This window comes from Bos indicus x Bos taurus, chromosome 21, assembly GCF_003369695.1.
Source record: "Bos indicus x Bos taurus breed Angus x Brahman F1 hybrid chromosome 21, Bos_hybrid_MaternalHap_v2.0, whole genome shotgun sequence".
Taxonomy (NCBI): Eukaryota; Metazoa; Chordata; class Mammalia; order Artiodactyla; family Bovidae; genus Bos; species Bos indicus x Bos taurus.
In genome coordinates, this window is record NC_040096.1 from 44,189,465 (window position 1) to 44,216,987 (window position 27,523).

At 43.0% G+C, this 27,523-nt stretch overlaps 1 protein-coding gene across 9 annotated transcripts in view; it reads left to right on the forward strand.

Annotated features, from left to right (window-relative positions):
- Positions 1 to 27,523, forward strand: part of NPAS3 (neuronal PAS domain protein 3) — a 957,467-nt gene that overhangs the window by 916,853 nt on the left and 13,091 nt on the right. For all 9 annotated transcript variants that reach the window (XM_027521413.1, XM_027521415.1, XM_027521414.1 and 6 more), the window contains 2 exons: positions 7,995 to 8,188; positions 12,422 to 12,528. In XM_027521413.1, coding sequence (XP_027377214.1) covers positions 7,995 to 8,188; positions 12,422 to 12,528 — 301 coding nt within the window. The remainder of the gene's footprint in view (positions 1 to 7,994; positions 8,189 to 12,421; positions 12,529 to 27,523) is intronic.

Here is a 27,523-nt window from a genome sequence, read left to right on the forward strand (position 1 = left end):
AGAGGGTTTGGGGTTTTAAATAAATCCCTGATATCAGCATTAGGTGTTGTGGGCTTTCCAATTAAAGAGCAAAATATGTTTCCCCCATGTGCCTGGCTCATTTAGTTATTTGCGTATAGGACAGAGCAAGTTGACTTCGGCTGTAAGAGGAAGAATGCCTCCTTCCTCATGTTTATGCATCATGAGTCTTTGCTTTCAGGACCTTAGGATCTCAGTGAAAACATAGAAATTAGCCCCTGGCTTCCTTCCTTCCTTCCTCTGCCTACCAGAGTTGGGAATGCCCTTACCTACAGCTCTAGGTCTGTCCACTTCTGCAACCCCCCCTTGGTGAATCTTTTCAGCCATCAGACCAAGCATCAACTGGTTGTACTCAAATTACATTCCCCTTCCTGCTCATCTCTTTAACAGTCAAACAAATGGAGTCCCTGGGAATTCACACTTTCTCATTGTCGTCCTTCTACCTGAGAACTGCTGGGGTTCCTCTTCCTTAACTTTGCCCTGAATACTTCCCTTGTACCCAGTCTCACCTCCTTTCTTCTCCACCACCAGAGCTGCCCTTAAGTTGAGCCCATCTAAAACTCTCTCCAGTTCTTGCTAGTCCTCTAGCCTTAAGTGCTAAATCCTACCCAAGCCTGAAGAGCCCTGCTCTTAAGGAAATTTTTAGGGACAAACTTTCAGAAAGCCTCCTCCCAGCCACGTGGTTCCTGAATTGATCAGCACCTCTAGACCTAGTTGATGATGACATTCCGCGTCCACCTCTCCTCTGTTGCATCTCCTCTGGCCCTGGAAGAGGCGTGCATCTTTACCTGCTCCCTGCCAAGACCCAATTTCCCCCTGGACCTCTCCCCTCACCCTCAATCTCACCTCTGCCTTGAGAAGTCAACTTATCCCTCTTCTGTCCTTTCTTATCCCCAATTGCTTAAGTTTCATTGTGAATTATGACGAACATTCCTAGAAGCCAGTGTCTAGAAATAAAATCTGAGATGCTGGAAAGGGAAGGGAACTAACACTGCTGTTCTCCTGCCCCTCACAAAGCCCAAAGGCACTTCCTTCAGCTGCGAGCCCTCTCCTCCCCAGTGTCTGCCTCTATGGACAAGTTCCTGGTCTCAGATGAATTGGTTTTGTTTTTCAGGCCTTGTGCAAAGACTTAGGTTTCAGGAGTCAAAGAGACAGGGACAGAGAGACCTGTTAGGGTATTTTCTCCAACCGATGATAATGCTCTAAATTCAGGAAATCCCACTCCCTAAAAATTTGCATGAAGTAATTTACATGAGGTTGATATTCTCCTGCTGGTTTAGATTAAGTTGTTAGGCTGTAGGCTAGATGTTTAGATTCAGAAGACCCAGCTAAGCCCTTATCTTTCAGCAGGTTGTGGGCCACCAGAGCCCCCATCACTTAAAAATAATTAGCTAACTCTCCCACCCGAGCTAGTGATTTGATGATCTGTATGCTGAACCAGACCTCTACAGGGGAATAAAAGAAAAAAGACCAGAGTGCCAGAAGGAAGCTTAATTTTTAAGGTAAATTTGGATTCCTTTAAAGGACAAGTAAAAAAAAAAATCTCTGAAGATGCTCTAAACCTAGGGAATCATAGTTTTTTTCCTGCCTGCAGCTTCTTGGTTCCTCCCTGTGCCTAGCCTTATTCTGTGCTTTACATTATATGTGGAAAATAATGCACATAATACTTAGCACTTCCTTTTGATAAAGAAAATGTTTCATAGGGCTAGTAGTGAGATTTATTCCTAAAAGAATGGAGAATAGCTTCCAGATGTATTTTCCCATCACGGACTTTCTTTCCTTAAGTATTGACAGAGGGGAGGTTTTATCAAGGTCTTTGTGATGGGCTTGTTTATAATGAGAAGATATTAGTGGAGCGCATCTAAGTGTTTATCACCAACAGATGACAGAAAGGAGCATATGGCAGGAAGAGAAATATATATTTGTCCAAGAATCATGGCTTGTTAACACTCCCACATTCGTCCTAAACTCCGTGATCATGTACTCTCTACATGGCACACGCTCACTTGTGTCCAAGAAGAAAACTAAAAGTCAGACACTGATTTCTTCAATGTGGAACTGTCAAATGATGCTAATTTGGACATTTTTATCAAAGATGGTGGGATTTCCACTCAGAAATCCTATGCTTGCTGCTTCACTGTTGCTGGTGTCCGGGCAGTGCTGTGTAAGGGGTTTAGAAAAATATGGGCTTTAGCATTTTTGCACAGGTCTTTATGATAAAACAAGAACAATGAAAGGAAATGTGAGAACTGAGCTCTTACATAAAACTGAGCTCGGGGTTCAAGAATCTTTTCACTCAGAAATCTCTTTTGAAGAATGTCTGTAGATTAAAGACCAGACCAACACAAACCTTTAGGACACAGAGGCAATTTTTACCTGGCGTTGGCCAAAACCAAAGCACCGTTCCAACTCAGATAGGACCCCTAAACCCCTACTGATTAATTCTTAAAGTAAACTCTGCATTGATTAGCTTGCAGCTGTCCTTGGAAGCTCCTGCCCTCACCATGGAGCTGTCAGGGGAGGGGCAGGTAGGTTAACAGCACAGTGACAGCCCCTCTACTGAGCAGTAGGTCATAGAATTCTCTAGAACTTAGACAGAACCCTAGGTATCAGTACCTGACTCTTATCTTCCCTTTTATATCTGAGGAAACGCTGCCTTGGTCAAGCTAGAGGATGTGCCACAGGTCACCAGAACCAGAACTGAGATCAATTGTTCTGTTTCCCAATTCAATGTTATTTCTAAGCCACAGTATTCCTTTCACTTTAAAATTATTATTTTTATGGTTTCACAGTTCTTGAAATCATATTAGTATTTAGGTTTATCTACTTGTATTCAACATCATTTCTCATTCACCTGCTTAACTGTACAAAAAAAGCCATCCCATTCTTTGGGATATTACCACGGGGCCTGGCGACCATGTGGCAAGCTTGGCATTTATGCCAGAATGGAATTGTGGGTGGAGAAAAAGGGGGCGTAGAGTTTTCAGAAATGGTCACTTTTTAAGCAAAAGTAATCATTATAGAGTAAGAGAAATTCAATTTAGAGAAGTTAAGTTGCTTTAGGCTTCAGATACTCAAAGGGCTGGCATGGTGGGAGGATGCCTTTGGTGTTCTTCTCTTATCTATGTTTTCTCTGTTGGTAATTCCATTGAATTGCTTGGTTTTAAGTATCACCGCCAGTCAAAAAAAAAAAAAAACCAAAGTGAAGCACAAACCAACCAACCAACCAAACAAGTCTTCAACCTACCTTCATCTCTCATCTCTTAAGCACTCAACCCCTTTTTCCAACAATCAAAGGACACCTTCCCCAGCATCTCCCAAGGCTGCTCAAATACTAAGTGTCCACAGGGAAATCTTTTTCATCCCTTTGCCAGCAATTCCTGCATTCCCAGTCACCATTTGGTCTACCATCATCTTCTATGACACAGGCTCAAAATCACCATGCTTCTCTCCAGGTCCCATTACCAACTTCTACTGCTTGTACCTAGTATTTGCCCCATCTCTGTCTCTTCTGCTGCTGCTGCTGCTGCTGCTAAGTCACTTCAGTCGTGTCCGACTCTGTGCGACCCCATAGACGGCAGCCCACCAGGCTCCCCCGTCCCTGGGATTCTCCAGCAAGAACACTGGAGTGGGTTGCCATTTCCTTCTCCAATGCATGAAAGTGAAAAGTGAAAGTGAAGTCGCTCAGTCGTGTCTGACTCTTCGCAATCCCATGGACTGCAGCCTACCAGGCTCCTCCATCCATGGGATTTTCCAGGCAAGAGTACTGGAGTGGGGTGCCATTGCCTTCTCCGGTCTTTTCTGCTAACCCTCGTTGAAATGCTCCTGGCTCCCTGGGTGTCTCCAATAGGTTATCTTTTGTATTTGTTTCTATTGTACTTTATATTCCAGCCCTTTTCTCTATCTGGAACCCCTTTTACCATTCCATGATTATATCTTATGGCAGTTTTAATTTAGTGCCAGTTTCATGTAGCCTTCCAAATCCATTCAGTCAAAAGTATTTTCTGCCTACCCTGACATCCCCAAAATTTCATTCTATACCTTTCCTTTGGTGCACACTTTTTATTTAAGAAGATAGTATTTTTTTTTGAACATATACTGTGTATCAGGCATATACCCAGGCACTTTGTATACATTTCTACTTAATCCTCTCAGCAGCCCTATATCCCAGAGGTCCATATTTTACTGGTATTGGATACAGCTTGGACGTGGGGACTCCACTCCCTGGGTGATTTCAATGTGTAGTAAGGTTGAGAACCACTGGTAGAAGTCCAAACACTTTAGCCAGACACTATCCTGTAGTAGATATCACCTCTGATGTTCTAAAAAACACATGTTGGACCCCAGCCCAGTCCTACCTAATTAGAATCTCTGGGGCAGGGAGCCTTGGAGTCCATGCTTTAACAACACTGCACAGGAGATTCTGTCATATAACCAGAATGCAGAAACCACTTGAGCAGACCCTATGTCGTCTCCCAATCTTAATATATTAAGAGTAATTGTTTGTTTCCTCTCACTGTATATTGTCTGTAAACTCTTGAGAACTGGTTTACATTTGATCCACCTTGGTCTTCTCTCTGGTACCTATCAAGACTCCTTGCATATGTTTTAGAAACTAAAAAACCCAAAGAGTGCCCTTTGATGACCTCATTAAGAAAACAGAAGACATCTTTACAGAGTACTTACTCTCTGTACTAGGTTTTTAATCCCTAATATGCTGACCTGAAAGTAAGCAAGTCATTTCAATTCCCTGAGCATCATAGTTGCATGACTATGCAGTGCCAGAGCTAGGATATGAACCCAGATCTTCTGATAATACTTTTTATCCAGCCTCAGGCCTTCAAAGCAACTACAAAGTAAAACAAACAAACAAACTGTTTGATACATGTTCTCGCCATGTTTCTAAAATCTAAACATAACTTCTCACAATGGGAGGGGAAAAAAATTGTTGGCCTTATGAAATGGATTTGGGGGAAATACCATAATTTAACCCCAAAATTAATTACACGACCTAACATATCTTTTCTTCTCTTCAACCTCACTCTCCCCCACCCCCAGATGAACATACACTCAGACAAACACACTCTGATGTTCTTTGACATTTCTTGACAACTGCTTTGTTTATTGCATTGGCGATTTTCTTAGGTTTTTTTTCCCTTCCTAGTTTGTATAGTTTCTCAGACTTTTCAAATAATCTGGGCTTCTGCCATATATGAAATCATTTCAAAGGTTCATATACAGTTTACTTAAGGCAGTAAATTGGCATCTGGTATAAACTTCTAATGTTTTGGTGCAATATGAATATGCACTTAAAACGTATAAAAGCATAACAAAGTTGAAATGACGCTCAAACACAACCTGGTGCTGACAAGTACCCAGTCATGTCCAACTCTGCAACACCATGGACTGTAGCCTGCCAGGCTCCTCGGCCCATGGGATTTCCCAGGCAAGAATACTGGAGTGGGTTGCCATTTCCTTCTCCAGGGGCAAACACAACCTGGAAACATGGATTCTAAGCTCTCTTTGCCATTTCCAAGCCCGATGATTCTGGTTAGGGGAGGAATGTTACAGAGCCACTTTCCTCACTTAAAAACTGAAAAGGAGAATGACCTAAAATAGACTCTCCCAGTTTTTCTCCCAAATACAAATGGCATGATCCTTTAAAGCAATAATTACTTATTTGGCCTGTGGTCAAGATCAAATGTATCATCAGTCCTTATCCTTATTGTTTTTAAGGGCAAACAGAATTATAATGAAAATTTTTATACTTCTTTACGATTTAGAAAGTGTTTACCACAACTGCCTCCTTTGACTTTCATGACATAACTGCAGAATAGTCATTATTATCCCCATTTCACAGAAAAGAAAGAGATGCAGTGAGGTAGAGTGGCTTTCTCCAGGAGAACAAAATCAGGAGATGGCAAACCTAGGTCCCTGCCCAACCCAACTTTTGACCCCTTTCAACAGCTCAGTGGCCATGGGCAAAGCTGGAGGAGATCAGAGGCGGGTGGCTCTGACATGCACACAGCTCCCCAGTAGCCTGCCTGGCTTCCTCAAATGTCTGTTACCCCAGATGCCTTTAAATTGCTTTGGAAGAGAATACTAAGTGGGGATTTATTTAACATATCATTTCTGGGTGTGAGTTTTCCTGAGCATTTATAGATCTGTGTTTTTCCAAGAAGCTGAGTGTTCCTGATAAAACAAGACAGATAATGATAAATGAGCATCTATGTAAGCCTAGCTGGGAGGAGGACCAGGGACTGTTAACACCCCTCCTGTGAAGCTAATCCCATTTCTTTTAGCTATTTCTTTATTAGTTAATGAGGTCTTGCAAAAATATGTGTCTGTGATGATGTTTTAGTATCCTTGCCTCTAGGAACATTTTCAAATATTCATAAAGCAGCTCGTCTGACCAAAGCTGAAAGCAAAGGTGCATTAAGCATGAATTTAGTCAACTTCAATGTGGGTGGTCAAAAAGCTGCTCCTAAAATAACCTAAATAATCCTCCTCATTGGTTTCCAGATCCACAGCTCTGGGCTCAAACATGAAGGAGGACAGGGAAGAGTACATTTAGAACAGCCAGGACTCCGAAGGGCGGCCCCATAAGCTTTGATCCTGCTTCCTGACTGACAGCAGAGTGGCTTTGCTTTTCGAAGACTGAATAACTTAAAAACACAATGAAAAAGGAATTACCAGCCTAGTCCCTAGGAAGGAGAGCAGATGCTAGTTCTTATCGCTCCAGGGAGGTCAGAGACCCACTTCCCACTTCAGTTTCCTCCGACAAAGAGGGAAAAGGAGACTCTCAAAAGGTGTCTCTGGTGCTCACGGGTGCATTTGGAGAGGCAAACCAAACACAGAAACCCCACCAGCTACAAAGCTGAGCTCCAAGGTACAGGGAATGGTGGCAAGTACTTCTACAACCTGGTTTGGAGGGTACTCCACGCTGTCACAGGGCACGAGGAACCCAACTAGGGTACACACACACATACATATACACACGTGCCTTCCGTCACCCAGAAGCAGGGCCACACAAATCCTCATTCTTTCCATCTTTTTATGATTTCATTTTCCCAAAACATTATTTAAGGAAACTCACATTGTGACTCATCTCCTGTGTTCAATTCATAAACAAAGGAATTTTTTCAAAAGATGGCTTTATAAAAACGTATCACTGAAAATAATGTGAAGATGATGAACCAACTTTGTTTGGTTCTGGGTGGGTGGCCAGGACTATCCATGGCATACTTTGTCTAAGAAACCAAAAATCGCAGCACACTGTTCTCCCTCCTGTTTCTGAGCAAGTACTTCAGAGCTGTCACCAAAATGGTGCAAGCCTTCCTGATCTACTGCCCTAAGAGCTCAAAGAACAAATCATACGCTGAGGTCCTCTGACCTTTGATCCCAGAGGGCATTGTGATAAAGATTGGTGTTACATGTGCAGGTAACTCAGCACTGCCTAACATGGAATGTCTATGCTCAAAAGGACACATTCATGTCATTGTCACTGAATCTCTTAATCACTGGAGTCTTTGGCTTTTTTGAGAATGAAGGAAAGCTCTGAGCCACACTTCTGAAGAGAGACGTCCATGGAATCCCGTTCAGTAGAAATGTGGAGAAGGACACATATCGTCCACTAGTAAGGGATGAAAATGCAAACATTTCTGTTTGCAGCTCAGGGCTCACTTTATCCTTTTATCTGGTTGTGAACTTCCTCTAAACCTGAAAAAAAAAATAAGTCCTGAAAAATAGCAATAGCACAGTAATAATGCTGCCCTGAGAAATGCTCAGAGTACAAGACTATTTCTCTTTTGTCTCTTGCCTTGAGGACACTGAGGGCACTTTGACAGCCCTTATGATTACACCAGATTCAAGCTAACATTCATTATTCCAGATGCGATTCTGCATTTCTCAAAAGAAGTACTGTTACAGCCCGGATGTAAATTTGACTGTGTCCTGTACTTAATGTTCTATTCCAGGTGATTCACATAACGGGCCGGCTACGACTGAGGGTGTCACTGTCCCACGGGAGGACCGTCCCCAGCCAAATCATGGGGCTCGTGGTTGTGGCTCATGCCCTGCCTCCCCCTACGATCAATGAAGTCAGAATTGACTGCCATATGTTCGTCACTCGAGTAAATATGGACCTCAATATCATTTACTGTGAAAATAGGTACTTCGTTTTTGTTTTCATTTGCCCTGTTGTATGTTGCACATTGGTAAGGGCCAGTGTTTTCAGCAGTCTGAAGGATTTTACTCTCCCAATGAGGCTCATTATAAATCCTGATCTTATTTTTAATGGCTGCTTGGACTGACACCAACCATGCTTTTTATTTGAAATTTACATCACTGCCCTGATTTACATTAGGGACAACAATGGGATGAATTAGGATACCCAGGCATCCATATGCTGTAACTGAGACCCATTTTGGCTGAGAACCCAAGGAGAGAGCAGGACTGAGACATTCTTGGCAAAACAATGCAGCGAGAGCTATCTCCTAATGCCTCAGCCAGACCCCCTTCCTGACTACTGCAAGGGCCCAGCCTTATGATGGGCAGTGTTCACACGGGCATTGAGTACCTTCTCCTAGTCAGCTCAGGCTGCTGGGACTAATCCCCATAGACCAGGTGGCTCAAACAACAGACATTTCTCACAGTTCTGGAGGCCGAGAAGTCTAAGATCAAGGTGCAGGCTGACGAGGTTCCTTTGGTGGCAGGCTGGGGTAGGGGTGGGAGGTGGGGGTGCAGGGTCGGGGGTGTCTTCCTGGCTTCTTGCTATGTTCTCATATACGGGAGGGCAAGCTCTGATCTTTCTCCGTATTATAAGGACACTAATCCCATCATGGGGGCTCCACCTTTATGACCTCATTTAAACCTAATTACTCTCAAAGGTCCCACCTCCAAATACTATCCCAAGGTAGGAGTGGGGGTGTAAGGACTTCAATAGACAAATTTAGGAAGTACACAAACATTCAGTCCACAAAGCATGTAGAGAACAAATAAGAATTTGAGATTCCCTAGAGGAAAAAAGACAAAAAAGAAATTTGCAGAACTCTTCAATAACACTTCATAAGCCTGAGGATTTCACTTGGATAGATTAAAGAAAGATGACCCATCATATAAGTGACTTGGCAGCCCTTCCTCACACTGAGCTTTTACAAAAGGACTTTTTAGCCTCTGGTTAAGAAGTTCACTGTTTCATTAGGCACAAAGCAAGGGACAAGGAGATGGGACAGTGCCCCTTCAGACCTCTCACCTAGAAGTCACCAGTCTATCATCAGGCTGATGTGAGGAAGAGAGAATCCCGGGGCAGGAGGAGGGGGTGGAGGGGAGGTGCTCACGTGTGGCTGTGGAAAGGAAGCTTGGCAGTGTTGTTCCTCCTTGGGGACAGGATTGGGGGGCGGGGGTGGGAACAAAAGAACAGGTGATCAAGTGGTTTAGGAAAGTGATCTCTCTCCCGGGCCCAGACATGAAGAAGACAGGCAGTGCCCACATCCAGTCCATTGGGAAGCGCTAAAGATGTTGGGATCAAACTAGAAATGTCTGCCCTTCCCAGTCAGGCTTTGATTCAGAGGAAAGGATTCACTGGGAAGAGATAACCCACCCAAGCTTTAGCGTGTTCAGGCAGGGAGAAGATATCATGAGCCTGTCACTATTATCTAATGAGTAGTTCAATCTATTTGTCAAGTTTTGAGAGTATTTATTAAAATTCTTATCACCATGACTATACACCTACCTGGCTATGTGCAAGGCATTCTTCAATGGCCACAGAGAATCAGGAAGATGAGTTCAGCAGAATGAGTAGCTAGAGTTGGCCAGGAATAGTAGGGAGTGCTAACATTTATTGAACACTTCCTACACCCTCGGCGGCGTGCGAAGCACATTGAAAGCACTATCTCATTGAAGCTTCAGGACAGTTCTGGAGGCTGGTGTTGCCCATATCCACCAGTGCCAGGCAGTGTCAGCTTAGAGAGAGAGGGTAAGTGTCTTGACTGAGGCCAAGACTTGAACTCTATCTGTCAGACTCAAACACCCTAGCTCTCTCTGCAGGACCTCCCTGCGCTCCCTGTCTCTAATTTCTCTTCAGAAGCCAGGTTAAATGGTATGGAAGCGGTCCAAATAACCACTGTGGGGATCTTTCATATGTGTGCACCCATGAAAGAGAATATACAGCCCATAAAGCAGTCTCTTCTGTTTTAAAATGTACAACATTGGATACCCAGGGAGGCGGCAGACAGTCAAAGCATGAACTATAGCTTTGCGTCTTTGAAAACAAATGTCAGTTCCCTTGATTGAGAGTTCTACGAGCACCACTCACCACCACCAAAAAAAAAAAAAAAAAAAAATGAAGCCTCATCTCATTTACCTAGCTCCCAGAAATCCTTAAGCCATCACTTAATTCTCAGGCCTGTGGTCACAGGTTGATTAATTCTTTTGATGCACTCCATGGACTTGGGTGCCTGATGGTGCCACTCTAGTAATTGAGATCACTTTCTATGGCCTACTTCATGTATCTTTCCTCCCATTAAAACATGTCTTTTTTTCCACAACCCCTTATTAGCCAGTATAATACAGCATTATTTCCCTACTGAAGATGACAGTAATTATTTAAAAGGACCCTGTTAGAAGTAATTGCATATTTAATCTGAGAGAACAGCATATCTTGTGTGCCCAGCACCATGCTACATTCACATCATTTCATTCATTAGTACCCTCACCAGCCTCTGAAGTTGTTTCACAGATGAGGAAACTGGGTCTCAGAGTATAGGTTGTCATCAGGATTTTGATCCTGATATACAGGTTGTCAGACTGGTCTAGGGTTTTCTACACATAGATGAAGAGGTCTTTGAACACGGAGCTCATCACATTCACCTTGATAATAGGCTCTGGGAGTACATAGAAGTGTTTCCATTGTTTTGAAGGATTTCATTCAAATAAAAAGTAAACTAAAGAACTCTCTTCCCTAAAGAACCGGGTGCCTTTCCCCAGGGTTCATTGTTTACTTAGGGAATTGCTAACTAGAAAACAGGGGCCTCTCCTGGACTCTCCTCAGAATCCCGGGACAGCCTTGGGCAAAGCCAACCTCTGATGCTTTCAGAGGATCCAGCAAATTCCAGAAACACCATGGAGGGAATGAGGGCCTTTAATGACATCCTTATTCACTCGTTTGCAGAAAGGGGGTGTGAACTGTGCTTGGAAAGCAACTAATGGTTTCAGGAAAACACCAGCTGATCTGTTTTATACCAAAAAACCAAGGACTCGTGAGAAAACACTCCAAGAATTCTATTTTGGCCAAAGATATGATTTAAATTGCTAGACACTGAGAAATTCACTCCCTGGGTAGGGTATTTTCATTATATCCCATATTATCCTGGTTTGGTTTGGTTTCTTATTTCCTTGCCTTTGGGGGTCAGATTTCATTCCCCCTGCAGCGCTCTCACGGGTTTCTTCAAGGTGTCATAGCTAAAGATTCACTTAATATTTGATAAATCATAAAACATAAAAAGCACAGGGGCAGTAAAGAGAATCAATTAAACAAGAGATAAATTCTCTCTGGGACGGACGAAAATGAACCTGAACTTGGACGGGGAGGAAGAGAAGCAACATTTCAGCGCGTTTGTGTAAACCAGGCAGATTCCACACCCCCCAACGTGTTTTCCAATTTTTGTTCTATTTTTCTGTGCTCCTGCCTGAGGACATTGGCATCTGGACAATCAATGACAGAGGCTTACACACACGTACAGTCGAGCACAAGCCCAGCAGAGCTGCCGAAATGGTTTAAAAGTTTGCGTGTGGAATCCACCACAAAGTCCCAGTTAAAAGGGCTAGGAGTGAGAGCTGAGCTCTCAAATGACTCAGACAAAAAAAGATAATACCCCCAGGCATCTGTATGTCTCAGCATTTAAATTATATCCCTTGAAATGCCAATTTGGATTTTGTGCCAAGAAGCAGTCGAAGCCTTTTTTCATGGAAATACCCAATAGAAGACCAATCTGTTTAAATGAAAGGTGTCTCTAATCATTTGGTATAAACATAACATGTTTTTATTTTATTATGTAACCTTGAATTATCTTAGCCTCTAATGAGGATCTCGTATTGTTACTGATTCTCAATAATTTCATGGAATTATGTTGTCTAAATGCATATTCCGAAACTAAAGAAAAAAAGAAAAACCTAGTTAATTATTTCAACACAACTGCTTGATCCAGCGCATTTCTGGCTTCAGAAAAGGACTGTTACATGTTAAAGAAAATTAATTTTATCTAAAAGGGGTTTTCCCTCAGTGCCAAGTCCTCGCAGGTACCCTGGTACAAGGAAAATTGTCAGTAGATCTGTTTCTAAGTCACTGAACTATTTGTATATTTCCCTTGCTTCTGATTTCCAGCCTGTATTCTTCTCTTTGTAGGATTAGTGATTATATGGATCTGACCCCCGTAGACATTGTAGGGAAGAGATGCTACCACTTCATCCATGCCGAAGATGTCGAGGGCATCAGGCACAGTCACTTGGACTGTAAGTACCTCCGGTGCGCGGGGACAGCCCAGCTGGGGTCCTCTCTCCTGGATGCTTTTTTTTTTTGGTTTCCATGCCAATTTCTCCCTTCACATCTCCTGCACATTTGAGATGACTGTCAGTGCACAGTGAGAAAAAGTGAGACATAAATCACTTCAACTTGTATTGGAATTAGATTGAAAGCTGGATCTCGGGGCCCGGAGAAATTGCTGGATCTGTAGGTGCTCACCCCGGATTTCGTGGTCTCCTGTGTGCTCTCTCCCATGATGTAATGGGGGGACCTTTGTCTTAAGTGCCTTCTCGACCCTTTCATTTTCTAGAGCTACTTCCACTCTGAAATTTGTGGTATCCGTTTCAAAATAGACGTGGGAAAAGACAAGTTCAGCTAGGCCAGAGCCTCATAAAAATTCCTACTTGACTATCCATAGACCTGGGATGGGGAGGGGGAGGGGAGGGGCAGAGTGTGGATACTGCAGCTCTCAAAGGTGCTGACTTTTCACTGTATTTCTACAAAGAGGGTTATTTAGAGAGGCGGGTACCTCCATGTCCCGTCTCTTGGAAGGGCCAAAGTCATCTCAGCTCTTTGAGTCTGGTTCCCGGCTCCTGACCAGCAGGCTCACCTCCAAGGCACCTTCTGTGGGTGTTTAAGCAAAGCCGGGCCAGCAGAGCTCCGCTGGGTCCACACAGTGACTCACACACCAGCATCCTCATGTACTTTTCCCTCATCATACTTCAAGGGGCTGTTTTCACTGTGAGCGCAAGGGATCTCAAGTCCCATCGGGAGGCACCGTGGCCCTCTTAGGAAGAAGCTCTCTTTTCCATTGAGAGGTCCTTTTTATGACCATTCCGTAGACTCTTCCTAGAAGATGCGGGCTCTGCCATCTACATTCCTAGAAGGTTCTAAACCCAGTTCTGAACTCTGGTTTTAAATGCGTGCCAGGGGACACAAATGAGATGGTCCAGCTTGAAACGGAAGCTTTTATGTAGTAGGATCAGCCGGGTGGCCTCTGTGTTAACGTTGTCTTCCCTTTCTGGCCATGGTTGAGGACAGCTGTTTGAGCTCTCTCCGGCCCTTTGCAGTTGTTGACTCGTTTCAAACTGCGATCTTCAGAAGCATGATGGAGAGACAGTAAGCTAGCCGGAGTCTCAGAGTGTGAGCACCTCGCGCTGTGTGTTGAACCCTGCATTAGCAGCACTGGCGTGGGAACGGGGTCAGTGTCAAGCTCTGTATGTGCTGTGTCTCTGGGAAGAGGCTGGCTGCGAGGCAGCTCTGGCAGATTCTACTCCCAACCCTGAGTGCGTGCCTTGGTATGGCTCCTCGGGGATTTAGGGAGCCCACTTGTTGCTGAGAACAAATGGGTGTCGGGTATCACAGGAGCAGATGGTTCTTCAATTAATTGAGGGGAAAAAAATGATGCTGTTTCCTGAAAAGAAACATTGGGTTCTTTGTAGCTGGGAATTTAGAGAAAATGGAGAAAAATCAGGATCTTTGGAGGAAGCTGTGAGTACATTTTGTGATGCAGATATGCCAGAGATTCAGACTTTTAAAATGAATGCATGTTTGTAAGACACAGTCATAGACCATGTGCGTGTATGTGGATTTGGGGTGGGGGGGTGCTTTTCCATTCTGGAATCTTAATCGAGGTCTAAATTCAGAAACCTGATGCTGACAAAAAAGAACTTTGTCATCCTCCGTTATTATTTGGAAAACGTCATGCTATCTCTCTGGGATTTGATTTACAGCTTGAAGAAATACAATTCCTCAGGAACAGTGAGCCAGGGCAGTTCATTTCTTCCCATAAAGCAAAGGTCTCCAACAAATACATTTGAAGCCATCCTTTCCGATCTACTTTTATCTCGTTTTCAGTACCTGGAATAATTTGAGCGTGCTGAAAATAAACAACTCCGTCCACCATTCAGTATTGTGCTAGTATCCTAATTTTCCTGGTATCTTGCCAACTAATAAACACAGAAGGTATGCTTTCAAATTCTGTGATTTTTTTTTTCATTACTTGATATTGACATACTGGCTATTGCTTTATGATTTTGTCTGCTAACAATGATTGACTTCAGTCTTTCAACTCTTATACACATGACTTCTAATTTTAAGTTCTTTTAATAACCTTAAACGCATGAAAAACAAATAGAATGAGCTGATAATTCAGCACAGTAAAATACACTTCACATATTTAGCTATCACGCTGTGGAATAACTCCACAATGTCAAGTAGCACACAATTAGTAAAACTGTAGGGGGAGGAAAAAGGAGTGTTTTGATCCTGAAGAATTTTGATCCTAATCAGATTGAGATTTCAGCGTTCTTGTAGTGCTTAATATCTTCAATCACACACACACACAAATCAAACCGATGCCAGTGTCAGCTTTTGCATTCGGTGACTGAAATAAAATGCTAAAATATACAAATGCATCTCGCTTTGTACAATAAACATTAACATCATTATAAAGTAAGATTGAGTCTAAAACTGTGTGATGGAATGTCTGATGTTTACCTAATTCTCAAACCAAAGCCAGCCCAGTAACAAAATGACAGAGCATGTAATAAGTCTTGGTTGTGTAAACACTGGAAGAAAGGCAAAAAGCCAGCACAGCATCTTGCTTGTCCAGAGCCCTAGGCTATTACTGAACGATGCCTCAACTGTGCCTTCTTGGCAGGAGAAGGTCATGGTGACATGGAATCAGCTCAAGAATAAGATAGAATTCTAAAACAAAGGGATGGTTAAAAAATAAACCACATTAACTATTTAGCTTTTCCTCCTAAAGCTATTGGCACAATTCCTGGCTCTGTCCATGAAAGGCAGGTTGTAGTCATCTGATCTTACTTCTGATATTTTGAGATCTGTCTTCTGCTCCAGTTTATGGATAAAACTTTAAAAAAAAAAAAAAGACTTGACAGCCTTTGATAACTCAAAATGCTATCTTTATCACTCAGATCTATTTTCCTAGCATAGGCAACTGTAAATCTATAGATGAGCTTGTTTCTAGAATAAGAAAAGTAAAAGGAAATCTCAGCTGCACCAGGATTTGACACCTCTGATAAAGTGAACCAAAAATCTTTGGACCATTTACTCTGCCACTAGGTTCACACGAGACACCCGAGAGGTCGCTGGGTTCCAACATGAAGAATCACTAAGAATTGTATTATATACGCCAATACAGTGGGTTAGTGAAATGACAAAATCACGGGAGTTTAGGTCCTCTTCCGTCACACTGTGCCAAAGACCTGTGTGATACTTCCTTCTTTATGCCACCTCACTGGAGTCACTGAACCCAGCTTCATTGATTCTTCAGGCCAAATTGAGCAAATCAACATTTTAAAGTTTGAACTTTAAATCATCCACATTAGCAATGATTTGAGTCCCTTTGTCTATCACCCTGAAGCTTTCCAGGGTTCCAAGGTGGCGTTAGTGGTGAAGAACCTGCCTGCCAATGCAGGAGATATAAGAGACTCAGGTTCTATCCCTTGGTTGGGAAGATCCCCTCGAGAAGGGCATGGCAACCCACTCCAATATTCTTGCCTAGAGAATCCTGCCTGGTGGGCTGCGGTCCTTAGTGCCATGTCAGCCTGGAGTCACACACTCCCCCTACCTATAGGAATGGCTCGACCCTCCCCTGCTGTGCCTCTGCCTACAGTCCAGTAAATGGAAGGGCAAACCATTAGTGCCATCCAGAGAAACATGCCTCGTGTTGTGCTTTCGTCCCCGTCTACAGAAGATGCTCCTTTTGCCTTGAGATATCCTTAGGGTTCTTCCCGGGTCACATCAGCAACGACTCTTAAAACCTGGAAAGAGTGGCCTGAGGGGAAAACTTCCTTTCTCTTCATTACAATGCGTCCCAGCAGCAAGGCTCAAGGCTCTGCACAGTGGAGCTTTAGGGGAGGAAAAAGGAGCTCGAAAGTATAGAAGTGGCGTCAGTTTTCCCTTCCTAGAACTGGGCCCAGGATGAGAAAACTCTGGCAGGGTTATTTCAGAAAGAGAGGAGGACTTCCAGCTTGTCTATGAGATCATTAAAGTTAAAAAGCACCACCTACCCAATGCATTGGGGAGGTGTTAAAAAAAATACAGTAGCCTGTTTCTTTCTTAATTACAAAATTCTATACTTCCGAACAAAACGAATACACAGCTACCTGGCATAATGCATTCCATGCTGTTTTGCATCAATAACCCCTACACTTCCCTCCTGAAGGCGTCTCATCGCCAAATGCAAGCCGACTGCTTAATGCAGGACTAATTAGTATACCCCCTTCCAGTCTGCAGGCCCTCCATTGTAATTCCTTCCCAGCTCATTTTTTTCCACAACCGAGCATCAATCAAAGTAAGTGCCCTGCCTGCCTAGGAAACACAAGATGCCCTGCATGCATTTGTCATCTGCCACACAAACAAAGGGGGAATTGAATTGTTGATTTGGGTATGCAGCCATTGCCTGCAGTAGAGGAAGGCTCCAGTGAAGGAAGGAGGGAAGGTGTAGAGTTTGCTGGGTGGGCCACGTGCAGATGGCACAGGGGATGTATTTTCTGATCTTGGATTTTTCCAAGGCTGGGTCTTCAGGGATTTAGCTGCCACCTGATCACTGGCTGGACTTTCCCCCCGCCAAAGCAAATGAGTTTTTTCCTCTTCTTCCATATGAATATGAAAATTCACATGAAAGGAAATGCTCGTAATAGCTGGCACGTCTGCCTTTTTTCAGAAGCCAAGTCAGCCTAGCCTGTCCATTAACTAAAAAGATTGTCACACGGAGACAAAATTAAGTCAGGCTTTTATGCAGGAGCGAATTAGTATTATTACTTTACACCATTTTTTTTTTTTTTTTTTGGCAAGTGCTGATTTGGGTTTCTAAGTCCCAGGTCAGGCACACAGAGAGAACAGAGACCAGCAAGGGCCTGCCCACCAGCTGGGTGCTCCATTGCATTCTAGAAATGCCAAATTTCAGGCCAAGCCTCAGGTTTACTGAGACCAAACATGCAGTTAACAAAGGATCCCTCGCTGACTCCCATTCATGTAAAAGTTTGAGAAGTACTGACCTCACTGGTATTTAGAAGGCATTGTTTTACATGGAGTAAAATACAGATCAACTAGTGATCTTAAGGAGTTCATTTATTCTCCCTCCAAGAGGTGAATTTTATTAATAGTAGTAAAAATGTGAATAGTCAAATGGCTCTGAGGGCATCTCAATCAGTGTTCAAATCAAATAAGCGTGGTAACTCGATTAAGAGTTCAACTTCTTTATAAGCATATAAAGTTTTGAGTATCAGCAGGAGAAAGTTAATAGGGTAGAGATGGTAGTAACTGTCAACTTGTAAGCAAACGTCAGTTTTTTCCCCAGGTTAATATTTGTCTAGGTACTTGATGTGTGAATAGGACAGTCATATTTTCCCTGTTCAAGGTCATCTAACATTTGTGAGTATTTACTACAGACAGTTATTATAATTGTTATATAATTGATTATATTCTTTGCAGCCAAAGATGGAGAAGCTCTATACAGTCAGCAAAAACAAGACCAGGAGCTGACTGTAGCTCAGACCATGAACTCCTTATTGCCAAATTCAGACTTAAATTGAAGACAGTAGGGAAAACCACTAGACCATTCAGGTATGACCTAAATCAAATCCCTTATGATTATACAGTGGAAGTGAGAAATAGATTTAAGGGCCTAGATCTGATAGACTGAGTGCCTGATGAACTATGGATGGAGGTTCGTGACATTGTACAGGAGACAGGAATCAAGACCGTCCCCATGGAAAAGAAATGCAGAAAAGCAAAATGGCTATCTGGGGAGGCCTTACAAATAGCTGTGAAAAGAAGAGAAGCGAAAAGCAAAGAAGAAAAGGAAAGATGTAAGCATCTGAATGCAGAGTTCCAAAGAATAGCAAGAAGAGATAAGAAAGCCTTCTTCAGCGATCAATGCAAAGAAATACAGGAAAACAACAGAATGGGAAAGACTAGAGATCTCTTCAAGAAAATCAGAGATACCAAGGGAACATTTCATGCAAAGATGGGCTCGATAAAGGACAGAAATGGTATGGACCTAACAGAAGTAGAAGATATTAAGAAGAGGTGGCAAGAATACACAGAAGAACTGTACGAAAAAGATCTTCACAACCAAGATAATCATGATGGTGTGATCACTCACCTAGAGGCAGACATCCTAGAATGTGAAGTCAAGTGGGCCTTAGAAAGCATCACTATGAACAAAGCTAGTGGAGGTGATGGCATTCCAGTTGAGCTATTTGAAATCCTGAAAGATGATGCTGTGAAAGTACTGCACTCAATATGCCAGCAAATGTGGAAAACTCAGCAGTGGCCACAGGACTGGAAAAGGTCAGTTTTCATTCCAATCCCAAAGAAAGGCAATGCCAAAGAATGCTCAAACTACCACACAATTGCACTCATCTCACACGCTAGTAAAGTAATGCTCAAAATTCTCCAAGCCAGGCTTCAGCAATACGTGAACCATGAACTTCCAGATGTTCAAGCTGGTTTTAGAAAAGGCAGAGGAACCAGAGATCAAATTGCCAACATTTGCTGGATCATTGAAAAAGCAAGAAAGTTCCAGAAAAACATCTATTTCTGCTTTATTGACTATGCCAAAGCCTTTGACTATGTGGATCACAATAAACTGTAGAAAATTCTGAAAGAGATGGGAATACCAGACCACCTGACCTACCTCTTGAGAAACCTATATGCAGGTCAGGAAGCAACGGTTAGAACTGGACATGGAACAACAGACTGGTTCCAAATAGGAAAAGGAGTACGTCAAGTCTGTATATTGTCACCCTGCTTATTTAACTTATATGCAGAGTACATCAGGAGAAACGCTGGGCTGGAAGAAGCACAAGCTGGAATCAAGATTGCCGGGAGAAATATCAATAACCTCAGATATACAGATGATACCACCCTTACGGTAGAAAGTGAAGAGGAACTAAGAAGCCTGTTGAAAGTGAAAGTGGAGAGTGAAAAAGTTGGCTTAAAGCTCAACATTCAGAAAACAAAGATCATGGCATCTGGTCCCATCACCTCATGGCAAATAGATGGGCAAACAGTGGAAACAGTGTCAGACTTTATTTTTGGGGGCTCCAAAATCACTGCAGATGGTGATTGCAGCCATGAAATTAAAAGACGCTTACTCCTTGGAAGATAAGTTATGACCAACCTAGATAGCATATTGAAAAGCAGAGACATTATTTGCCAACAAATGTCCATCTTGTTAAGGCTATGGTTTTTCCAGTGGTCATGTATGGATGTAGAGTTGGACTGTGAAGAAAGCTGAGCGCCAAAGAATTGATGCTTTTGAACTGTGGTGTTGGAGAAGACTCTTGAGAGTCCTTTGGACTGCAAGGAGATCCAACTAGTCCATTCTAAAGATCAGCCCTGGGATTTCTTTGGAAGGAATGATGCTAAAGCTGAAACTCCAGTTCTTTGGCCACCTCATGCAAAGAGTTGACTCATTGGAAAAGACTCTGATGCTGGGAGGGATTGGGGGCAGGAGGAGAAGGGGACGACAGAGGATGAGATGGCTGGATGGCATCACCAACTCGATGGATGTGAGTTTGTGTGAACTCCGGAAGTTGGTGATGGACAGGGAGGCCTGGCGTGCTGCAATTCATGGGGTCGCAAAGAGTCGGACACAACTGAGTGACTGAACTGAACTGAACTACAGACAAAGTTTTGCAGTATTGCTATAAAATTTCAAAAATGCCTAAGATATGGGTCTTCACCTTCAAGAAGCTTACATATTAGTAGAAAAGACAGCATGAAAATGGCCCAATTTGAAAAGGTGGCATAAAGAGAAGACAATTACATTATGCTGTATAAACAAAACACAGGCGCCCCAGAGGTGGGGGCAACCAAAGGAGGATGAGACGTTCCAGAGGAAGCACACTCTCCCCAGACGCTGAACCGTGGTGGCGAGAAGCCAAGAAGGCAGGAGATATGGCAGGGTTGGGGGTGGGGAAGAGCAGGTGGTAAGGGCATCCCAGGCTTCAAAGAGCACATGAGAGGACACAAAATACAACCCACGATCTTTTCTCTACCGAGAGAGGAAGTCAGATGTTCGATTTCACTGATACATTCTAATACAATTCAGATCCAAGCAGTCCACTCTGAAGGAGATCAACCCTGGGATTTCTTTGGAAGGAATGATGCTAAAGCTGAAACTCCAGTTCTTTGGCCACCTCATGCGAAGAGTTGACTCATTGGAAAAGACTCTGATGCTGGGAGGGATTGGGGGCAGGAGGAAAAGGGGACGACAGAGGATGAGATGGCTGGATGGCATCACTGACTCAATGGAAGTGAGTCTGGGTGAACTCCGGGAGTTGGTGATGGACAGGAAGGCCTGGCGTGCTGTGATTCATGCGGTCTCAAAGAGTCGGACACAACTGAGTGACTGAACTGAACTGAACTGAATACAATTCTAACATGGATTCCTGGGGTTTTCCTTATTACTATTTCAATTAGTAGCTGCTTTTTATTATCATAAAAAGAAACACCTGATATTTGAGAGAAATGAGCCCATTGCTATTGTAAAGCACTATCCAAAAACAAAAAAAACAAAAAAACTTCTAAATCATCCATTTTAAGCAAACTCAAGTACCCTAAATAAAACTAATTCTATTACTTCTTACAAAATTAAGGACAAGATGACATTGTATTTTTTTAATTATTTTGCTTGAAATATAGATTTAATGACACCCTGCATACCTCCCAAAAAAACCTTCAAAATTTTCAATTAAAACACAAATGAGCAACACAGGATTTAATTTGTGTATGTGTTGAGCATACAATGTTTTCCCATTAATATAGGGCTGACTAAGGAGCAGGTGATTTGAACCTCTTTGTGAACGCCCATCCCCTCTCTGGCCTCCTTGAGTTCTTGGGGCGGCGCCAGAACCCACCTATGGAAGTAATAGAAAACCCAAGTAAAAATGACATAAACTTTCTTTGTAAATCATCTTCACTTTCCCTCCATGATCAAAGGACAACTGTAGCACTGCCAATGAATGTGCCTCATCGGACAGTGTCCAAAGTCAGGAGAGGGTCAGCTGCTACTTTCTGTTCATTTTCTGAAAGAAAATATCCCTGGAGGCTCTCCAGGAAAGTCTCATTGTCCAGCGCTTCATCAAATGCCCCAGCCTCAGCCACGCACTGGACGGAATTACCATGGCTGGTTTAAACAATCAAGGTTTATCTCCCTGAGGCATGGTGGAAGCCCACCACACATAGAGCCCCAAATGAGAGTCCTTTTACTCAAAAAGCAGCAGCAGATTTGCTATTCAGAGGACAATCAATGATGAGCGCACCTAGGAGAATCCGTAATGTTTTCACAATGAAGCACCAGGATTTCTGACAATTTAACAGAACAGGTGAACAGGTGAAATGTGCCTAAGCTCCTTTAAATAGTCCCAATTTTATGGAACACTCGTCTCTCCATACCTATGCCTCACCACTTAGACATTTCTTGGTAGAGATAGTAGACTTAGTGAAGTAACTCTATCTTGAAACACAGGATCTGCCAGGGACATAAAACAAACCTGACTACAAGATTCACCTCATCGTTTACCTTTCTGTAGGTCTCCCTACATCCCAGTACTTCATTTGCATTTTTAAAGGAAGTGAAGAATTCACCCAAGCCAGGATGGACCCGCTGTGTATTCACGGGCCTCCACTTTCCATGAGTCATCCTTGTGATAAACTTATTAGTGAAAGTGACTGATAAGCATCTGTCTCCTGTTTAAAGGCAAAGAGAGGCAAATCCTTACTTTCAGAAGACAGAAAACTTTTTCAACAGTCTCCCACGGTTGAGAGACTTCCCCCTGAATCTCGCGGTCCGTGGTTTCATCACATTCCAAACCTCAGTCAGTGCCCGGGAAGGGAAACGAAATTTCTGAGACCAACTGAGACTCAGACAGGACAGGTGGGCAACAGGCTCTGCTTCCTTTGCTGTCCCCCAGTGTTGGCACCAAAGTCACCTTCAGCAACATCATTTCTTGGATGAGTGAATAAATTCACTGTTTCCCTGATTTCCTGGTCACAAACCTTAATTCCATGCTGAAGAGTTCAGTGTTCCTTATATAAGAAATCCCCACCCAAAAAGATGGTATGAGGGCTAAAAAATACTGTATTCTTAAGTGTCCCAGGTCAAGAAGAGCAGGAATAGAGAGTACTAAAACTCCCTGGTTGGACTGAAACCAAAAAAAAAAAAAAAATCTAAGATCTCAGATGTCATTCTTGCCAACCATCACTTTGATTTCCAGTCCTAGAACATGATCCTCTCCATGTTAAAGCCTTGGTCTCCAGTTCTGCACATTACAATCAACAAAAGGGGAATTTATTTTTTAAATTTTACTAATTGACATGTTTTCAGTCAATGAAAAGTTTTCTGCATGATTCGATATTAACAGTTAATAAAAATCTATCCATTGGCGGTGGTACAGGAAAAAAAAACCTCTTCTGAGGTTATAAATCACACAGATAGCGATTGAAGCAGGGCCTGTCATTAGGGTATTAGGGGGAAAATCCATAGATGATGCACAGTCATTCACAGACCATCCACACACGCACGGCCTTCTGTCCTTAAGCTCTAACTCACATTAAGTATCAAATATTGTTAAACTTGACCAAATATTGCTCGGCACATAAATTTACAAAAAAACTAAAAACCAATTTGTGGATGCCTGCTATTTAAGACATCCAGCTCACTAATTGCAAAATCTATAGGAAAGTCTGCATGGCATCAAAGCCTTGCTTGATCCTGTGAGCAGTTCTAAATGAAAAACTGTCTCTATTGCAAGTAAATAAAGCACTTAGTGCACTGTTCCTGGCTCTAACGCTGTTTCTCTTGTGGGTTTTGAAAATGACCTTCCTGTAAGCATCAAGGACTATAACTTTTTAGATAAAGAAACTTGTTCTTGTTTTAAGTCTATGTCAGGTTCATTCCCCTATAGCCCACAGTTTTCAAAAGCAGAGGAAAAAGTAATCCAGAATTAAAAAAAAAAAAAAATCCTGTTTCCAGAATGAAGTTCCCTGTCAGCCTGCCTTGGGCCTTAGGTGGAGAAGCAGAGATTAAAGAGTCAGTATTCTTTTTCATGTTTCATCTGCCAGTTTTGTGAATGTAGAAAGAAAACCAGTGGCTATAGCTAAGCACCCAACTGTGGTATTAAGTCAAAAGTGCGATTCTAGCACACCCCCAGCTTTCCATGCTCTCCACATTAGTGAAGTCGAAAATAATTTTTGAGTTTCTAGCAGAAAGCCCCCCTACTTCCCTGCTCCCCATTCTCTGCAGCCATTGATGAAGGTAGCTCAAGCGCGGGGGTGGGGATGCAGGGTGAGCCTTGCCGCAGATGCATCCCCATATCACCATGGTGATAATGAAGCTCTTTGTCCAGCTGTGTGAATGTCCAGTGTGAACTCCCCGATGATCTCACCATTTCCTATTGATTCTATACTTACCTGAATACACCAAGTACTGCAGCTTTTCAATGCATATGCAAACCTCTAAAACGTCCTTTTGTGCAATAGTCTGCTAAAAGACCGCTTTTGAGATGTGTTCTTCATCTCCTCTTCAAACTGAATTAGACTGCTTCCTTCTTTTGAAGGCACAAGTAACTCACTATTTAGAATCTTTGGCTTTGATTTTGTAAAACGGCCCAACAGGAAGAGAGCATGTTCTCTTTTTTCCTCCATATTTCTGAAGGCAAACTTGGACTGATTTGTTTTGATTTACTAAGAGAGTTATGTTGCTGCCACAGACACAGGCTTCCTTTATGTCCTTTCAATCATCAGTCTATCTCTGTGGACACAGTTTTCCCCGGGAACACTGAAATCCCTCTGTTGGTCACTGCGTGCAGAGCCATGGTTGTGCACTCTGGCAAGAGCTCGTCGGATTTGAAGGGGGTTGGGGGTGGGGTGGGGAGGTTTTCTCTACAAGTAGGACATTTCTTGTATGCCTGTCACTAAGCACAAACCAAGAGACCAGGTGGTTTTTTAAAAAGATAGTCAATCGAGCTGAGCATCCCGTCTTTGGGCATAAAATACATAGGTAATGTAAAAAGTCACATGTTCTAAAACATAAGCCCACCACATTTTTCTTTGAACTATATTAGCCATTTCCTTCACAATTAGAGGCAGATGATATTTTGACGCTTAGAGACAAAAATGGTCAGATGAGCAGGGCTGGAATGGTTCAACCAGGAAGATCTAAGTCTCTCCTAGTCTCTGATAGCTTCTCACAAATGCGGGGTCAGCCCTGTCCTGCAAAGCACAGTCTGTAACTCAAAGGTATCTGTAGCTTGGAAGGTGGGACAGCGCTAGTGACAGCTTCTTGGTTTTTCTCAGAGCTGAGCCATAGCAGCTGAAAGCAAGACTTCGGAGCTTGAAAGAGCATGTTCTCATGCAGCAGCAGAGGCGTCCACAGTTATGCCTGGGACCAGCCAAGACTGTAAGGGCATCTGGGAAATTTACACACTCAGCCTCCCTGGTCTTCACGCTTACCCTCCAAAACCTAAGACAAGGCCATTTCAGTGTTTCGAGATCCTTAAATAAAAATTAATCCCTGGACTTCCCTGGTACTCTGGTGGTTAAGAATCTGCCTGCCAATGCAGAGGACACAGGTTCAATCCCTGGTCTGGGAAGATCCCACGTGCCACGGGGCAACTAAGCCTGTGTGCCACAACTACTGAGCCTGTGCTTTAGAACCCACGTTCTGCAGAGAAGCCAACGCAATGAGAAGCCCGTGCAGCACAACTGGAGAAAGTCTGAGCACAGCAATGAAGACCCAGCGTAGCCAAAAATAAATACTTAGAAATTAAAAAAAAAAAAAGATTAATTCCTATTGCCCAATTTTAAGGACATCGTTCTAGAAATGTTATGATGTGATCATTGAGCTCAGTAGGCACACATAGGCTACTCTACCAAAAAGTCTGGACAGCAAAAATAAACTTTGAGATTAATTAAAGAGAAGATGCCAGGTTATGTTTTAAAAGTACTCAGACCATATCATGGAGTAAGACTAAAAACATGATCCACATGAATATTCCTCTCTCTCGGTTTCTTCTCTTTATAGTTTGAGCATATTGTTATGAATGTTCTCCTGGGCTCATGGGTTTGTTGAGTATCTATCTCTTTTCAAGGGACAACTAACTATTTTTTAAGGACTTCTGTATCAAATAACTTTGTGTATGCATGCTTAGACATGTCCTACTATTTGTGACACCATGGACTGTAGCCTGCCAGGCTCCCTTGGACTCCATGGGACTGTCCAAGCAAGAACACTAGAGTGGGTTGCCATTTCCTTCTCCTGGGGATCTTCCTCACCCAGGGATCGAACCCGTGTCTTCTGCATTGGCAGGCAGATTCTTTACTGTTGAGGCATCTGCAAAGCCGGTATCAAGTAACTTACATCATGCTTATTTCTGTTTTTCTCCACGAAAGGGATTTTGTAAAATAGACTAAAACAGTCTCTCATTTCTCTCCATTATTTAAAGCTAGAATCCCAAAATAAAAATAACAGCCCTGGATTAGTGAGAATTGAGAAAGTTTTTGTGTTTATCAAGTTGTCTAACTTACTACAAACTAAAAATCCCTTTCAAACTGGCACCAAGGTGGCTTTTCTTCTTGAGCTGATTAGAACCACATGAGCTCAGGAAAAGCTGTCAGATCCTGCCTCTGGCACAGCTGGAATGATCCAACTGATTTGCTAGTACGATTTTAAAAAAAAAAAAAGGAAACTTCATCCACAAATCATACATTTATGTTCTAGAGCCTCAAGCAAAAATTATTCCCTATTCATTTTAAAAGAAGCAAAATTCCACTGTGACCTCTTTTATAGGTCCTCTGGAAAAACAAAAGCACTGGGGTGATCTTGTGGTCAACATTTCATATAGTAGGAGCTAACTGTCCCTCAGACAGCAAAGAGATCAAACCAGGACATCAACCTAAATGTAATCCTAAAGGACATCAACCCTGAATATTTATTGGAAGGACTGATACTGAAGCTGAAACTCCAACACTTTGGCCACATGATGCAAAGAGCCGACTCACTGAAAAAGACCCTGATGCTGTGAAAGATTCGGAGACGGCAATGGCAACCTACTCCAGTACTCTGGCCTGGAAAATCCCATGGACAGAGGAGCCTGGTAGACTGGAGTCCATGGGGTCGCTAAGAGTCGGGCACGACTGGGCGACTTCACATTCACTTTTCACTTTCATGCATTGGAGAAGGAAATGGCAACCCACTCCAGTGTTGTTGCCTGGAGAATCCCAGGGACGGGGGAGCCTGGTGGGCTGCCATCTGTGGGGTCGCACAGAGTCGGACACAACTGAAGCAACTTAGCAGCAGCAGCTGGAAAAGACTGAAGGCAGGAGGAGAAGGGGGCGACAGAGAATGAGATGGTTGGGTGGCATACTGACTCATTAAACATGAGTTTGAGTAAACCCGGGAGATAGTGAAGGACAGGGAGGCCTGGGGTGCTGTAGTCCATGGGGACGCAATGAGTTGGACACGACATTACTGACTGAATAGGAGCTAACTCAGACCCAGCCTTATCTCCAGTTATCTAGATTTCCATAGACATATGGGGGGTGTCATTTAGAAAACACTGATCCTCAGAAAACAGTCATGATCTAACACCATGCTAGAATGTCTCCCTTTTCATAATTCTGTTTGTCAGGCTGGCCCAGAGCAAATCAATGGATTAAGTCAAACTTATCTTCTTGAGCTGACGGTGATAGGCCCCTGGATCTGCTCTGTGGTGTTGACCATATTAAGTAAAGGCACTCAAGTAGCTCCTGATTCCCCAGGGGACCCCTCAGGGGTCCCCTCCTTCCCAGCCTTTTTACCACCACTTCCGCACTAAGCCTCCCTGGCCTGCCTGTCTCTCACTGAGGTCTCCTCTCTTTGCCAGATGGCCCTTGGCCTGAGTGATAAATAATATCATGTAATCATGGATCCTAATAAAGTTGTATTTATCTTCTCAGGAAACACAG